Source organism: Cherax quadricarinatus, chromosome 26 (assembly GCF_038502225.1).
Source record: "Cherax quadricarinatus isolate ZL_2023a chromosome 26, ASM3850222v1, whole genome shotgun sequence".
In the NCBI taxonomy this organism is placed as follows: domain Eukaryota; kingdom Metazoa; phylum Arthropoda; class Malacostraca; order Decapoda; family Parastacidae; genus Cherax; species Cherax quadricarinatus.
This window is the reverse complement of record NC_091317.1, coordinates 5,815,074-5,834,315: the sequence shown is the minus strand read 5'-3', so window position 1 is coordinate 5,834,315 and position 19,242 is coordinate 5,815,074. Positions and strand designations below refer to the sequence as shown.

Sequence of the window (19,242 nt, the reverse complement as noted above, 5' to 3'; positions counted from 1 at the left end):
ACTCCGGTCTAGCACGCTTACGCACTTCGGTCTAGCACGCTCACACACTTCTGTCTAGCACGCTCACACATGCCTGTTGGATATCCAAGAGTTCCCGTGTTGTATATGGGTTTCATAGATACAGTAATATCTAATACCCTGATTGCTAAGATTAGTTTACCAGATAATTTTGAACTATTTTTTGCCATTACTCAAATGAGAATAAGTTACTGAAAAGAATGTAATAATATTGGTAGAATTACCGACAAAATATTAGGTAAAAAGACACTATGTACAACTAATGCGACATTTTATTGCGGCACCGTTTCGCTCTCCAGGAGTTTTGTCAAGCTGTTATGTAAAAGCTTGACAAAGCTCTTGGAGAGCGAAACGTTGCCACAATAAAATGTCGCATTAGTTGCACATGTGTCCTTCTACTTAACAAGACCCAAATTGCCAAGTATGCAAAATAGCTTCAGTAAGGTGAGCCTGTGTGTTGTGCAGAAGTTATACCTAAACCCTTCGTGGTCATCGGCAGGCAACCCTATCAAGAAGCTCTCATCTTGACGTATGTGAGTATAGAATATCCAGCTTAAGAGTAACCTGATACTTACTGCCACTTGCTCGACGCTGCCGCCAGCTACACTGCTAAGATTACATCTCTGAATAACGTCTTCTCTGATTGGCCCTGTGCTTTGGGAGAGCAAAAATAATTCTTAGGAACATTTGAATAGATCGACGAATGCAGGACTTGGTGCACTAAATGGAAATGAAAGTTATTTATTGATTAACGGTTAGGTGTTTTTTCGAGGTCAACTTTCCGGGATATTCGTGTAAGCAAGGAAAAAGAGTAAGACGGTTGGTGATGGGTTGAGGAAAGTAACGAAAAACCTCGAAGGCTGGTGTTTACTGGAAGGAAGCCACAGCAAAGAGCGCAGATGTTGACTGGTAGGGAAAGTGAGCTCTTTATTAGACATGTACAGTGTCAATAAGAAAAAAAAGAGTGCAAATGCTGGATAATGGCTGGAAGTGTGAGCTCTTCGTCAGATATATACAATGTCAGCAGGAAAAAGAGCGCGAAGGCTGGTGATTGGCTGGGAGGGTGAGGCCCCCGCGCTGTGGTCACCAGAGCCGTGTTGACTCAGAAGTCGCTGGGCGGGTGGCTGGGAGGTGGACGAGGTCTCCACCGTCTCACTACCTCCTCCTACACGATATCTCCTGCGTCTCTCACTACCTCCTCCTACACGATACCTCCTGCGTCTCTCACTACCTCCTCCTACACGATACCTCCTGAGTCTCTCACTACCTCCTCCTACACGATACCTCCTGCGTCTCTCACTACCTCCTCGTACACGATACCTCCTGAGTCTCTCACTACCTTCCCAACAGGATACCTCCTGATTCTCTCACTATCTCTCCAACAAGATACCTCCCGAGTCTCTCAGTGCACTTCTCTCTACTCAGTTTCCTCCCTCGTAAAAACTCTCACATTGACTTTTCCTCGGATACAAAACTTGGCCTCTGTAAGACGCATCATACAATTAAATGATCTATTTTATTTCGAAAAAAATTGCCAAAATTCACAATACTCGTTAAAGACAAGACATGAGAATCATTATCAATAATTATAAACTCTGACATGATGTAATTATAATTATTGTTGCTGTTACATTCACAAAAAAAAGCAATACCCATATAGGTGACATAGCACCTATATGGGTTTAGCCAAATATCTTTTATCTATTACTTCAATAAAAGTAAATAAAAACCTTCACTAGACCATAGAAGCTTGAACTGCCCCCAAACCTTCCCCCCTCCACACACACGCATAGACAAGCGTGACTATGTAGTCCATTAACGTATGTTCATCTCACACTAGTGTACTGTATGTTCATCTCACGCTAGTGTACTGTATGTTCATCTCACACTAGTGTACTGTACTCACACTAGTGTACTGTGTTCATCTACTAGTGTATGTTCATCTCACACTAGTACTGTATGTTCATCTCACACTAGTGTACTGTATGTTCATCTCACACTAGTGTACTGTATGTTCATCTCACACTAGTGTACTGTATGTTCATCTCACACTAGTGTACTGTATGTTCATCTCACACTAGTGTACTGTATGTTCATCTCACACTAGTGTACTGTATGTTCATCTCACACTAGTGTACTGTATGTTCATCTCACACTAGTGTACTGTATGTTCATCTCACACTAGTGTACTGTATGTTCATCTCACACTAGTGTACTGTATGTTCATCTCACTAGTGTACTGTATGTTCATCTCACACTAGTGTACTGTATGTTCATCTCACACTAGTGTACTGTATGTTCATCTCACACTAGTGTACTGTATGTTCATCTCACACTAGTGTACTGTATGTTCATCTCACACTAGTGTACTGTATGTTCATCTCACACTAGTGTACTGTATGTTCATCTCACACTAGTGTACTGTATGTTCATCTCACACTAGTGTACTGTATGTTCATCTCACACTAGTGTACTGTATGTTCATCTCACACTAGTGTACTGTATGTTCATCTCACACTAGTGTACTGTATGTTCATCTCACACTAGTGTACTGTATGTTCATCTCACACTAGTGTACTGTATGTTCATCTCACACTAGTGTACTGTATGTTCATCTCACACTAGTGTACTGTATGTTCATCTCACACTAGTGTACTGTATGTTCATCTCACACTAGTGTACTGTATGTTCATCTCACACTAGTGTACTGTATGTTCATCTCACACTAGTGTACTGTATGTTCATCTCACACTAGTGTACTGTATGTTCATCTCACACTAGTGTACTGTATGTTCATCTCACACTAGTGTACTGTATGTTCATCTCACACTAGTGTACTGTATGTTCATCTCACACTAGTGTACTGTATGTTCATCTCACACTAGTGTACTGTATGTTCATCTCACACTAGTGTACTGTATGTTCATCTCACACTAGTGTACTGTATGTTCATCTCACACTAGTGTACTGTATGTTCATCTCACACTAGTGTACTGTATGTTCATCTCACACTAGTGTACTGTATGTTCATCTCACACTAGTGTACTGTATGTTCATCTCACACTAGTGTACTGTATGTTCATCTCACACTAGTGTACTGTATGTTCATCTCACACTAGTGTACTGTATGTTCATCTCACACTAGTGTACTGTATCTTCATCTCACACTAGTAAACTGTATGTTCATCTCACACTAGTGTACTGTATGTTCATCTCACACTAGTGTACTGTATGTTCATCTCACACTAGTGTACTGTATGTTCATCTCACACTAGTGTACTGTATGTTCATCTCACACTAGTGTACTGTATGTTCATCTCACACTAGTGTACTGTATGTTCATCTCACACTAGTGTACTGTATGTTCATCTCACACTAGTGTACTGTATGTTCATCTCACACTAGTGTACTGTATGTTCATCTCACACTAGTGTACTGTATGTTCATCTCACACTAGTGTACTGTATCTTCATCTCACACTAGTAAACTGTATGTTCATCTCACACTAGTGTACTGTATGTTCATCTCACACTAGTGTACTGTATGTTCATCTCACACTAGTGTACTGTATGTTCATCTCACACTAGTGTACTGTATCTTCATCTCACACTAGTGTACTGTATGTTCATCTCACACTAGTGTACTGTATGTTCATCTCACACTAGTGTACTGTATGTTCATCTCACACTAGTGTACTGTATCTTCATCTCACACTAGTATACTGTATGTTCATCTCACACTAGTGTACTGTATGTTCATCTCACACTAGTGTACTGTATGTTCATCTCACACTAGTGTACTGTATGTTCATCTCACACTAGTGTACTGTATGTTCATCTCACACTAGTATACTGTATCTTCATCTCACACTAGTGTACTGTATGTTCATCTCACACTAGTGTACTGTATGTTCATCTCACACTAGTGTACTGTATGTTCATCTCACACTAGTGTACTGTATGTTCATCTCACACTAGTGTACTGTGCGTTCATTTCACACTAGTGTACTGTATGTTCATCTCACACTAGGGTACTGTATCTTCATCTCATACTAGTGTACTGTATGTTCATCTCACACTAGTGTACTTCATGTTCATCTCATACTAGTGTACTGTATGTTCATCTCACACAAGTGTACTGTATGTTCACCTCACACTAGTGTACTGTATGTTCATCTCACTCAGGTGTGTTACTCTCATTAACATCGTTCCTCTAACACTAACACCTGTTTATCTCTCTCTCCCTACAGTATGCATTGGGACGACTGGCCGCATGTCAGTTCCTTCCAACAGAGACCATCACTACAGGAACCTGCGCGATCGATTTATCAACTGCACTTACGTGGACGGTAACCTAGAACTCACCTGGCTTCAAGACGAGAACCTGGACCTCTCCTTCCTCCAGTACATCCGTGAGGTGAGTCCTCACGCCTGGCGGTAGCGAGAATCTGTCCTGGTGGTGATTTTCACTTGGTGATAATAGAGAGATTGTAGGGGTAATGTCTTGTTGTGGTAGTGACATACTGCAGTGGTAGTGACACCTGCCGGTTATAGCAACTCCTGGTATTATCACACGCCGGTTATAAAACTCAGTAACTGTCATTTAAATCTGTAAAGTCCTAGTAAATCATGTTAGGTAAGACACATATGCAACAGTTAGACAACTTTATTCCGAAACGTTTCGCCTACACAGTAGGCTTCTTCAGTCGAATACAGAAAGTAGGCAGGAACAGTAGAGATGTGAAGACGATGTAATCAGTCCATCACCCTTAAAGTCGTAGAATTTGAGGTTGTCAGTCCCTCGGCCGAGGGACTGACAACCTCAAATTCTACGACTTTAAGGGTGATGGACTGATTACATCGTCTTCACATCTCTACTGTTCCTGCCTACTTTCTGTATTCGACTGAAGAAGCCTACTGTGTAGGCGAAACGTTTCGGAATAAAGTTGTCTAACTGTTGCATATGTGTCTTACCTAACAACCTGTCGGTATTGTATACCATTTTGATGTTCACCTAGTAAATCATCCAGGTTTTTCAATGTCAACGAATTTGAAATGAAAACTAGTTGTTAGTGTCCAGGAAGGACTGAAACATTGCGTCCAGGAAGGACTGAAACATTGTGTCCAGTAAGGACTGAAACATTGTTTGCTGTCCATCTCCAGTTTGTATCTGTGTCTTGTTCCAGCCATGGTATTGTGGTTCTTATTCATTCTAAGTTCTTGCAGTCCACCGAGTTCTTGTAAATCCTTCAGGTTTTTGTAAATTCTTCAAGTTTTTGTATATCCTTCAAATTCTTGTAAATGTTTAAAACTCTTGTAAATCCTAGTTTTTGTAAATCATTCAAGTTCTTACAGATCCTTCAAGTTCTTACAAATCTTTCAAGTTCTTGTATAAATCCTTCAAATTTGTGTATATACACAAGTTTTTATAACTTTCCTTGTCAAAAGTAGCTGCGAATGATACCAATAAATGATTGATTTTGGCAATACACTGTTAGAGTATATAGACACTATGTATAATACACACTGCGGGTTATGGTATTTTATTGAGAAGACGTTTAGTCCGGCAGGGATTTTATCAATTGATAAAATAGATGAAAGGTATTAATAAAAAAATGACATAAACCGCGTTGTGTGTTGTCATATTTACCAGAGTGTTTGTGCTCCCCCGTCGCTGGTCACTTGCAGAAAGCTGTCGAGTATTCTGATTATAATTCATCTTAATGTTGTATCCCTGCAAGTGGCTATATTTTTTTCACTTTTAGAATAGTATATGGTGTGATAGCCTCGCGCAGTTGACTGAGTGTAGATACAACTATTCTATCTCCTCACACATGTGACGTAAATATAACTTATGTCTGTCACACATGTGACGTAGATATAACTATACATCAATCACACAGGTGACGTAGACGTAATTATGGTATTTAAAACATATACGGCTTAGGTATAACTATAATCCACTCACAGGTGACTGGCTACCTCTTGATCTCACACGTGGACGTGAAGAAGATTGTACTGCCCTCACTTCAGATCATCCGCGGGAGGACACTCTTCAAAGTGTCCGTTAACGACGAGAGCTTCGCCCTGCTGGTCACCCTCTCCAAGATGCACACCTTAGAGATGCCAGCCCTCAGGGGTAAGTAATGCCTTTCATGCGATACATGGTTTTCCATAGAGAGCCATCAGTGGTAACACCCATGACACGCCGTGTGCGAGTGCGTGGGTAAATAAAGCCTAGCTATCAGAGTAATATCTCCTAACACTTTTGAAGAGGAAACAGGGGTGGATGGGTTGTAGATAATATTGTCTAATGGGGAGAAAATAGGGAGTATATGATTGGGAGTTTTTTGGATTGACGTGGATAGGTATGTCGGCAATGAGACGAGGCTCCTGTGGAAGGTAACTCGCCCACATAAACAGTTGGGTGGATAGCGTACTGGTGCTTGCAGGGAATATTTAATTCTTCATAAACAATGCATTATTGATGTCAGCAATATTCAATACGCGAATTATTATGTATAAACACAAGTTGTATTGAATACAGAAGTAATAATAAAACTGGTTGGAGGGCAGTTGTTTTTGTGTCTGTCCAGCTGGATACATGTCTTTTGTCTAACTAATATTTCTGTGTTATGATGTTCCTGTTATTTCTCTCTAACTTTATTGACTATTATATCTGTTCTCGTCGCAAAGTAAAATATCAAATTTAAATTCTTACACTATGGCATGAGAGAGTCGCATGAAGCAGCAACCTGATCAGATCGCCACCAGTTAAGTCTGACATTGGTGTAGCCTCATTCCAAGCTTCGAGAGTCGGAAAAAACCTATTGGAACCAGTCACAGGTTTTGTTCATGTCAGTGACGATGCCAAGAGGGAACTTTATAAGGTCCTTAAGTTAGATCCTGTTTAACCAGGCTGTGGTGCATACATTGGTCTGCATATGGCTGGCCTCCAGTAACCAGGACTAGTTCGGAGGCTGTAAACCCTGAAAGAGACTACAGGTAACCTACAGGTGTTGGTTTTAGCCTTGTCACACCGTGAAGACAAGGTTCACAACGTTATTGTCTCCTCACTCAGGTGTTTTTCTTTACACGCTGCGTAGTGGAGCACCCCATGGCTGCCTCCACGCTACCTCTCTTTCTGGACCTTCACGTAAGTATCTGAAATAATAATTAAACTAGATATACTTTGGTCAATGTGCGATCCGAGAAAGGTATCCCTGTATGTCATAAGCCCAGCCTCCTCTATCTCCATGCATGCAAAACGCGAAAGGAATAGTCAGAATATATATATATATATATATATATATATATATATATATATATATATATATATATATATATATATATATATATATATATATATATATTATTGTAACCACGAAACGAGTGTTATTGATCAATAACAACACTGCGCTAGCCAAGGAGTTCCCACTCCTTGGCTAGTGCAGTGTTGTTATTGATATATATATATATATATATATATATATATATATATATATATATATATATATATATATATATATATATATATATATATATATATATATATATATAGTGGTCACGTGTAGTCATACCTGCCTAAGCTCTTGAGAGTTAGCGTGGGCTGTTACCAAGCACCATGGCTTGTTGTAGTGTTTTAGAATCTCAGGTTCAAGTGTTGAAGAAGGAGATTTTACTTCTTCAGGAGGAAAATAGGAGGCTGAAGCTTCGCATAGATGAGTTTGGGAGTGTGAGAAGGATTTAGCTGGTAAGGAGGAAATGGTCACCAGCAGTGATGGTGGCAGCCGCTTTAAGTGGCAAGTGGTTCACAGTTCAGGAAGAAGGAAGATGAGGAGAGTTCATAGAGAAGATGTGAAGGTAGGAAATCGATTCTCTGTTCTCCAAGACGAGTGTACTTCAGTGGTTAGTGAGATTGAAGGTACCACTGATTCCCCTGCTAACCAAGGTAATACTATTTTAATAGGCAATTCTCAGGTAAGATATATGAACCATGCATTTTGTAACAGAGAAAGGTCAGACAGAGGGTGTGCCTTCCTGGAGCTGGTGTTGGTGACATAGTCAGCAGGCTGGATAACATTATGGCAGGTAATGGGAACAAGCCCATTATCTGTCTTAGTGCTGGGGGTAATGACATTGGGAAGGGCAGGATAGAGGAGCTGCTGGATAAGTACAGGTCAGCCATAGAAGTAGTTAGGTCTAAGGGAGGGATCCCAGTCATATGTAGCATCTTGCCTAGAAAGGGAGTGGGCAATGAATGGATGTCTAGGGCAATTGGTATAAATTGCTGGCTAGACAGGTACTGCAAGGAACTTGTAATCTCATTCATTGATAACTGGGACCTATTCTTTGGCAAACGTGATATGTATGCAAGGGATGGGGTTCATCTGTCTGGGGATGGAGTGGTTACATTAGCCAATTCGATTGAGAGGGTAATTGATGACTTGTCTAGGAATTTAAACTGATAGATTATAGAGGTATGGGTGTTTGTGGGAAACGATCAGGCTGCAGTATTAGCGTTAAAAACAGCATTTATTACCGGGATATCTCAGGGATATGTTTAAAAGACAATATTCAAAATAAAGTTGCTAGTAGTGGCAAATCAGTTGATCAACAAACAGAGATATTAGAGGGCAACGAGTGACTAGCTCCCATAAGGTTTACTATACAAATAGTAGGAGTCTAAGAAATAAGATAGATGAGCTAAGATTGCTTGCAAGTGCAGGTAATATAGATATTATTGGTAAAACAGAGACCTGGTTCAACCTGAAAGATAGAGAAACGCTTTCTGAATGCAACATACAGGGTTATAAACTATTCCACACTGATAGGGTCAACAGGAAGGGTGGTGGAGTGGCGATGTATGTCAGAGAAAATTTAAATTGTTGTCTTAGGTATGATATAAGACTAGAAACATCGAACACAGAATCTGTTTGGCTACAGTTTCTCGAGGGACGTGACAAATTAATTTTGGGTGTGATTTATATGACCCCAAACCTTGATAGGGAGTGCAGTAAGCTGTTATGGGACGAAATTCATAAGGCATCTAGATATGAAAATGTTGTGATAATGGGAGATTTTAACTTTAGACAAACTGATTGGAACAATATGACAGGAAATCTTGAGTGTAGTGACTTTCTTGATACGGTTCAGGATTGCTTTTTAGAACAGGTTGTGACAGAACCAACTAGAGGAAACAATCTGCTTGACATGGTTCTTGCCAACAAAGATTCACTAATTAATAATCTTGAGGTTAACGATGAGCTTGGGGAAAGTGATCACAAATCACTTAGTTTCAATATATCATGGAATTACCCAGATAACTGCAATCAAATCTCTGTCCCTGATTTTCGCTTGGCCGACTTCATGGGACTGAAAAATTACCTGGGTGGGCTAAATTGGGATGTCCTGACTATGGGTCAGGTAGGTGATCTTGGTTGCCAATATAACGTTTTGCAGAGCATAGTTCTAGCTGCCCAGACAACTTTTGTTCCGAGTAGGGAAATTAGATCTACCAAAAATGATCCCAAATGGATGAACAATAGATTAAAACATCTCATTGGTCAAAAGAGAGGCATATATAAGCGTATCAAAAGAGGGAATGGACAGTTAAGAAATCAATATATTCAATTAAAGAGAGAAATAAAGAAAGGAATAAGAAAAGCAAAAAGGGATTATGAGGCTAAGGTCGCAAGGGATTCAAAGACTAACCCAAAAGGGTTCTTTCAGGTATACAGAAGTAAGATTAGGGACAAGATTGGCCCACTTAAGAGTAACTCTGGTCAGATCACTGACAGTGATAAGGATATGTGTGAAATTCTCAATACCTACTTCCTCTCAGTTTTCAACCAGGAAAATACTAGCGATATTCCTGAAATAGATTCTGTAGAACAGGATGATGATAAACTATGCACGATTGCAGTAACTAGTGACATGGTCCTCAGACAAATAGAGAAACTAAAACCTAACAAATCCCCAGGCCCTGATGAACTGTTTGCAAGGGTGTTAAAGGAATGTAAAGAGGAACTTAGCATACCTTTGGCTAATCGTTTTAACATATCAATACAAACTGGCATAGTGCCTGATAAGTGGAAAATGGCGAATGTAATACCTATTTACAAGGCAGGTGACAGGTTCTTGACTTCGAACTATAGACCAATAAGCCTTACCTCCATAGTGGGAAAATTTATGGAATCAATAATTGCCGAAGCAATTCGTAGCCATCTTGATAGGCACAGATTGATTAATGAATCTCAACACAGTTTTACAATGGGGCGTTCCTGTCTTACGAATTTACTAACTTTTTTCACTAAGGTGTTTGAGGAGGTAGATCATGGTAATGAATATGATATTGTGTATATGGACTTCAGTAAGGCTTTCGATAGAGTTCCACACCAGAGGCTATTGAGGAAACTTAAAGCACACGGAATAGGAGAAATTTTTTTCTGGGTAGGGGCATGGCTGACAAATAGGCAGCAGAGAGTTTGCATAAATGGGGAGAAATCAGAATGGGGGCACGTCACAAGCGGTGTTCCTCAGGGGTCAGTGTTGGGCCCGTTGTTGTTCACAGTTTACATAAACGACATAGATAAGGGAATAAATAGCGACATAAGCAAATTTGCTGATGACACCAAAGTAGGCCGTCCAATTCATTCTAATGAGGACACTAGAGCACTCCAGGATGATTTAAATAGACTGATGCAATGGTCGGAGAAGTGGCAGATGCAGTTTAATATTGACAAATGCAAAGTTCTAAATGTTGGACAGGTAAATAACCATGCCACATATAAACTAAATAATGTAGATCTTAATACTTCTGATTGCGAAAAGGATTTAGGAGTTCTGGTTAGCAGTAATCTAAAACCAAGACAACAGTGCATTAGTGTTCGCAATAAAGCTAACAGAATTCTTAGCTTCATATCTAGAAGTATAAATAATAGAAGTCCTCAGGTTGTTCTTCAACTCTATATATCCTTGGTTAGGCCTCATTTAGACTATGCTGCTCAGTTCTGGTCACCGTATTACAAAATGGAAATAAATGCTCTGGAAAACGTACAGAGGAGGATGACAAAGATGATCCCATGTATCAGAAATCTTCCCTATGAGGATAGACTGAGGGCCCTGAATCTGCACTCTCTCGAAAGGCGTAGAATTAAGGGGATATGATCGAGGTGTATAAATGGAAAACAGGAATAAATAAAAGGGATGTAAATAGCGTGCTGAAAATTTCCAGCCAAGACAGGACTCGCAGCAATGATTTCAAGTTGGAAAAATTCAGATTCAGGAAGGATATAGGAAAGCACTGGTTTGGTAATAGAGTTGTGGACGAGTGGAACAAACTCCCGAGTACAGTTATTCAGGCTAAAACGTTGTGTAGTTTTAAAAATAGGTTAGATAAATACACGAGTGGGTGTGGGTGGGTGTGAGTTGGACCTGACTAGCTTGTGCTGCTGGGTCTGGTGCCGTGCTGCTTCCTTGAGTGGAGGTGACCAGACTGGGTGGGTCATTGGGCTTATCGCGGGGGGGTCATTGGGCTAATCGGGGGGGGTCATTGGGCTAATCCGGGGGGCATGGACCTGCTCCGCATGGGTCAGTAGGCCTGGTGCAGTGTTCCTTCTTTCTTATGTTCTTATGTTCTTATATATAATCTCGTGCCGAATAGGTAAAACTTGCTATTTTGGCTTAAATAGCAATGCTATCCTTTCTGAATAAGACAAGCGAAAATTTGTGTATGCAATAATTTCGTAAGAATAATTCTGAACCTAACGAAAAAAAAATATATTTCATTATGTTTGTTTATTATTAAATTATTGTAAACTTATATAAAATATATTTTGTTGGAGTAGGCTAAATTAAATTGCGGTTGTTATAATACGGTTAGGTAAGTTTTCTAAGGCTTTTTTGGTACAAAATTATTAATTTTTACATTAACATAAATGAAAAAAATATATCTTTAAACATATAAGAGAAAATTTCAGAAAGGACTTAATTTTAAAAGAGTTCTTGCTAATTGACCAGTTTTACCTATTCGGCACGACATATATATATTTTATATATATATATATATATATGTGTGTGTGTGTGTGTGTGTGTGTGTATGTCGTGCCGAATAGGCAGAACTTGCGATCTTGGCTTAAATAGCAACGCTCATCTTGCCATTTAGGACAAGTGAAAATTTGTGTATGCAATAATTTCGTCAAAATCATTCTGTACCTAACGAAAAATATATATTTCACTGTGTTTGTTTAATATTAAATTATTGTAAACAAATCTAAAATATATTTAACTGGGTTAGGCTAAAATAAATTGCGATTGTTATAATAAGGTTAGGTAAGTTTTCTAAGTACCTTTTGGTGCAAAATTATCAATTTTTACATTAACATTAATGAAAAAAATATATCTTTAAACGTATAAGAGAAAATTTTAGAAAGGACTTAATTTTAATGAGTTCATGCTAATCGACCAGTTTTACATATTCGGCACGACATATATATATATATATATATATATATATATATATATATATATATATATATATATATATATATATATATATATATATATATATATATATATATATATGCAAGGAATTCGCAAGAGCAGGCGAAATATACACAGCCAAATATATATATATATATATATATATATATATATATATATATATATATATATATATATATATATATATATATATATATTTCTTCTTTCTTTCAACACACCGGCCGTATCCCACCAAGGCAGGGTAGCCCAAAAGGAAAAACAAAAGCTGCTTCTCCTTTTAAATTTAGTAATATATACAGGAGAAGGGGTTAATATATATATATATATATATATATATATATATATATATATATATATATATATATATATATATATATATATATTCTTTCTTTCAACAAACTGGCCGTATCCCACCAAGGCAGAGTGGCCCAAAAAGTAAAACGAAAGTTTCTCTTTTTAAATTTAGTAATATATACAGGAGAAGGGGTTACTAGCCTCTTGCTCCCGGCATTTTAGTCGCCTCTTACAACACGCATGGCTTACGAAGAAAGAATTCTGTTCCACTTCCCCATGGAGAATATATATATTTATATATATATATATATATATATATATATATATATATATATATATATATATATATATATATATAATATATATATATATATGTATATATATACATATATATGTATATATATATACATATATATATGTATATGTATATACACATATATATATATGTATATATATATATATATATATATATATATATATATATATATATATATATATGTATGTGTGTGTACTCACCTAATTGTGGTTGCAGGGGTCGAGACTCAGCTCCTGGCCCCGCCTCTTCACTGATCGCTACTAGGTCCTCTCCCTCTCTGCTTCCTGAGCTTTGTCACATCTCTTCTTAAAACTATGTATGGTTCCTGCCTCCACTACTTCACTTGCTAGGCTATTCCACTTCTGACTACACTATGACTGAAGAAATACTTCCTAACGTCCCTGTGACTCGTCTGAGTCTTCAGCTTCCAGTTGTGTCCCCTTGTTTCTGTGTCCCCTCTCTGGAACATCCTATCTCTGTCCACCTTGTCTATTCCCCGCAGTATCTTGTATGTCGTTATTATGTCTCCTCTGTGTGTGTGTGTGTGTGTGTGTGTGTGTGTGTGTGTGTGTGTGTACACTCACTGACTGGCGATTAACGGGGAAAAGAAGTCGAAACTCAGGTCCTGATACCATTTAAATTTAGAATTGGCCTCTTGGGCATAATTATACCTGCTTTCGAAACTGTGTATGGAGGAGTAAGGGGCACACAGAGACGAAGTTTGGGGAGTGGGTGGTGGAACTGTGACCTTGATTGGATAAAAGCAATCCTAGTCTGGCTTAAAACACACTCACACACACACACACACACACACACACACACACACACACACACACACACACACACACCATACAACCTATCACACCATCCCAACACACCCTACAATCCATACCCACAGCCTCCACCCAACACCAAGCTATAGAACCCCACAGTATGCCACCAGGTCTCCCACCCTCACAGGCCCCCCAAACCACAGTGTTGGAAAGGAAACTGAAGGTATGGTACACAAACGCTGATGGAATAACAAATAAGTGGGAGGAGTGGCAAGAAAGAGTCAAAGAAGCATCACCGGACATCATAGCTCTCACAGAAACCAAGCTTACAGGTATGATAACAGATGCCATCTTTCCAACGGGATACCAAATCCTGAGGAAAGACAGAGGGAACAGGGGGGGTGGAGGAGTGGCGTTGCTGATCAAAAATCGCTGGAATTTTGATGAGCTGGAGAGAGAAGATAGCGGAGAAGAAAGTGATTACATAGTGGGAACACTTCACTCTGGAGGTCCCAAGGTGGTAATAGCAGTGATGTATAACCCACCACAGAACAGCAGGAGGCCAAGGCAAGAGTACGACGAGAGCAATAGAGCGATGGTTGACACACTGGCTAGAGTGGCCAGAAGAGCTCATGCATGCAGGGCAAAGCTCCTGATCATGGGTGACTTTAACCACAAGGAGATAGATTGGGAGAACTTGGACCCACATGGGGGCCAAGATACTTGGAGGGCTAAGATGATGGAGGTGGTACTGGAGAACTTCATGTACCAACACGTAAGGGACACTACAAGAGAGAGAGGAGAGGATGAACCAGCAAGGCTGGACTTAGTATTCACCTTCAGTAGTGCAGATATCGAGGACATCACATATGAAAGACCCCTTGGGGCCAGTGACCATGTGGTTGTAAGCTTCGAATACACAGTAGAGCTACAAGTGGAGGGAGAAGCAGGAAGGCCAGGACGAATGAAGCCAAACTACAAGAAAGGGGACTACACAGGAATGAGGAACTACCTGAACGGGGTTCAGTGGGACAGAGAACTGGCAGGGAAACCAGTTAATGAGATGATGGAATATGTAGCAATAAAATGCAAGGAGGCTGAGGAGAGGTTTGTACCCAAGGGTAACAGGAGTAATGAAAAAGCCAGGATGAGCCCATGGTTTACCCAAAGGTGCAGGGAGGCAAAAACCAAGTGTGCTAGGGAATGGAAGAAATATAGAAGGCAAAGGACCCAGGAGAATAAGGAGAACAGTCGTAGAGCCAGAAATGAATATGCACAGATAAGAAGGGAGGCCCAAAGACAATATGAAAATGACATAGCAGCGAAAGCCAAATCTGACCCGAAACTGTTGTACAGCCACATCAGGAGGAAAACAACAGTCAAGGACCAGGTAATCAGGCTAAGGAAGGAAGGAGGAGAGACAACAGGAAATGACCGGGAAGTATGTGAAGAACTCAACAAGAGATTCAAAGAAGTGTTCACAGAGGAGACAGAAGGGACTCCAGAAAGACGGAGAGGTGGGGCACACCACCAAGTGCTGGACACAGTGCACACAACCGAGGAAGAAGTGAAGAGGCTTCTGAGTGAGCTAGATACCTCAAAGGCAATGGGGCCAGATAACATCTCCCCATGGGTATTGAGAGAGGGAGCAGAGGCGCTATGTGTACCCCTAACAACAATATTCAATACATCTATCGAAACAGGGAGATTGCCTGAGGCATGGAAGACAGCAAATGTAGTCCCAATCTTTAAAAAAGGAGACAGACATGAAGCATTAAACTACAGACCAGTGTCACTGACATGTATAGTATGCAAAATCATGGAGAAGATTATCAGGAGAAGAGTGGTGGAACACCTAGAAAGGAATGATCTCATCAACAGCAGCCAGCATGGTTTCAGGGACGGGAAATCCTGTGTCACAAACCTACTGGAGTTCTATGACATGGTGACAGCAGTAAGACAAGAGAGAGAGGGGTGGGTGGATTGCATTTTCTTGGACTGCAAGAAGGCGTTTGACACAGTTCCACACAAGAGATTGGTGCAAAAACTGGAGGACCAAGCAGGGATAACAGGGAAGGCACTACAATGGATCAGGGAATACTTGTCAGGAAGACAGCAGCGAGTCATGGTACGTGGCGAGGTGTCAGAGTGGGCACCTGTGACCAGCGGGGTCCCGCAGGGCTCAGTCCTAGGACCAGTGCTGTTTCTGGTATTTGTGAACGACATGACGGAAGGAATAGACTCTGAGGTGTCCCTGTTTGCAGATGACGTGAAGTTGATGAGAAGAATACACTCGATCGAAGACCAGGCAGAACTACAAAGGGATCTGGACAGGCTGCAGAACTGGTCCAGCAATTGGCTCCTGGAGTTCAATCCCACCAAGTGCAAAGTCATGAAGATTGGGGAAGGGCAAAGAAGGCCGCAGACGGAGTACAGTCTAGGGGGTCAGAGACTACAAACCTCACTCAAGGAAAAAGATCTTGGGGTGAGTATAACACCAGGCACATCTCCTGAAGCGCACATCAACCAAATAACTGCTGCAGCATATGGGCGCCTAGCAAACCTCAGAACAGCATTCCGACATCTTAATAAGGAATCGTTCAGGACCCTGTACACCGTATACGTTAGGCCCATATTGGAGTATGCGGCACCAGTTTGGAACCCACACCTAGCCAAGCACGTAAAGAAACTAGAGAAAGTGCAAAGGTTTGCAACAAGACTAGTCCCAGAGCTAAGAGGTATGTCCTACGAGGAGAGGTTAAGGGAAATCAACCTGACGACACTGGAGGACAGGAGAGATAGGGGGGACATGATAACGACATACAAAATACTGAGAGGAATTGACAAGGTGGACAAAAACAGGATGTTCCAGAGATTGGATACAGTAACAAGGGGACACAGTTGGAAGCTAAAGACACAGATGAATCACAGGGATGTTAGGAAGTATTTCTTCAGCCACAGAGTAGTCAGTAAGTGGAATAGTTTGGGAAGCGATGTAGTGGAGGCAGGATCCATACATAGCTTTAAGCAGAGGTACGATAAAGCTCACGGCTCAGGGAGAGTGACCTAGTAGCGATCAGTGAAGAGGCGGGGCCAGGAGCTCGGACTCGACCCCCGCAACCTCAACTAGGTGAGTACAACTAGGTGAGTACACACACACACACACACACAGGACCCTGTACACTGTGTATGTTAGGCCCATATTGGAGTATGCGGCACCAGTCTGGAACCCACACCTAGCCAAGCATGTAAAGAAACTAGAGAAAGTGCAAAGGTTTGCAACAAGACTAGTCCCAGAGCTAAGAGGTATGTTCTACGAGGAGAGGTTAAGGGAAATCGACCTGACGACACTGGAGGACAGGAGAGATAGGGGGTACATGATAACGACATATAAAATACAGAGAGGAATTGACAAGGTGGACAGAGACAGAATGTTCCAGAGATGGGACACAGCAACAATGGGACAGTTAGAAATTGAAGACACAGATGAATCACAGGGATGTTAGGAAGTATTTCTTCAGTCACAAAGTAGTCAGGAAGTGAAATAGTTTGGGAAGCGATGTAGTTGAGGAAGGATCCATTCACAGCTTTAAGCAGAGGTATGATAAAGCTCATGGTGCGGGGAGAATGACCCAGTAGAGGCTAGTGAAGAGGCGGGGCCAGGAGCTATGAATCGACCCCTGCAATCACAACTAGGTGAGTACACGCACGCACGCACGCACACACACACACACACACACACACACACACACACACACACACACACACACACACACACACACACAGGACACTGTACACTGTGTATGTTAGGCCCATATTGGAGTATGCGGCACCAGTCTGGAACCCACACCTAGCCAAGCACGTAAAGAAACTAGAAGAAGTGCAAAGGTTTGCAACAAGACTAGTCCCAGAGCTAAGAGGTATGTCCTACGAGGAGAGGTTAAGAGAAATCGACCTGACGACACTGGAGGACAGGAGAGATAGGGGGTACATGATAACGACATATAAAATACAGAGAGGAATTGACAAGGTGGACAGAGACAGAATGTTCCAGAGATGGGACACAGCAACAAGGGGACACAGTTAGAAATTGAAGACACAGATGAATCACAGGGATGTTAGGAAGTATTTCTTCAGTCACAGAGTAGTCAGGAAGTGAAATAGTTTGGGAAGCGATGTAGTGGAGGTAGGATCCATTCACAGCTTTAAACAGAGGTATGATAAAGCTCATGGTGCGGGGAGAATGACCCAGTAGAGGCCAGTGAAGAGGCGGGGCCAGGAGCTATGAATCGACCCCTGCAATCACAACTAGGTGAGTACACGCACGCACACACACACACACACACACACACACACACACACACACACACACACACACACACACACACACACACACACACACACACACACACACACACACACACACACACACACACACACACACACACACATACACACACACACACACACACACGCCCGCGCGAGCGCGGGCATCTACAATAGGCCTAGTGTCTAATGGACATGCGCCTAGGACAGATTGGTAACTAAGACACACAGAACTGTGTACAAAAAAATACGTAAATATGTAGCCCAACACACACAAGGAGTAGTCACAAAATGCGCACACCTCTCATATTTCCAAACATGGTCAAAAATTTACTTGACCAAACTCAAAATAAAGCTGACAAGAACAAGCCATAAGGGGCACGTAAGTACCCCTGTCTTCTAATAACATTATCATTTCTCCACTATAATCTACCTTACCCATAATTACTATCGCATTTACTCTGTTTCGTAAGGTGAAGTCCAGGACCTTTCCTTAATTCATGGTATAACTTAACGAATCTTTGTGAAGGCGCACCTGAGCGCTCAAGCACGTGTTTACAGACCTACTGTGATGGGATACCTGAGCGCTCAAGCACGTGTTTACAGACCTACTGTGATGGCATACCTGAGCGCTCAAGCACGTGTTTACAGACCTACTGTGATGGCATACCTGAGCGCTCAAGCACGTGTTTACAGACCTACTGTGATGGGATACCTGAGCGCTCAGGCACGTGTTTACAGACCTACTGTGATGGCATACCTGAGCGCTCAGGCACGTGTTTACAGACCTACTGTGATGGCATACCTGAGCGCTCAGGCACGTGTTTACAGACCTACTGTGATGGGATACCTGAGCGCTCAGGCACGTGTTTACAGACCTACTGTGATGGCATACCTGAGCACTCAGGCACGTGTTTACAGACCTACTGTGATGGCATACCTGAGCGCTCAAGCACGTGTTTACAGACCTACTGTGATGGCATACCTGAGCGCTCAAGCACGTGTTTACAGA

The 19,242-nt window shown here is 41.2% G+C and overlaps 1 protein-coding gene across 4 annotated transcripts in view; it reads left to right on the top strand.

Annotated features, from left to right (window-relative positions):
* The window catches only part of Egfr (epidermal growth factor receptor), a 222,786-nt gene that overhangs the window by 165,548 nt on the left and 37,996 nt on the right, over positions 1–19,242 (top strand). For all 4 annotated transcript variants that reach the window (XM_070088765.1, XM_070088764.1, XM_070088762.1 and 1 more), the window contains 2 exons: positions 4,268–4,434; positions 5,988–6,156. In XM_070088765.1, coding sequence (XP_069944866.1) covers positions 4,291–4,434; positions 5,988–6,156 — 313 coding nt within the window. In that variant the 5' untranslated portion in view covers positions 4,268–4,290. The remainder of the gene's footprint in view (positions 1–4,267; positions 4,435–5,987; positions 6,157–19,242) is intronic.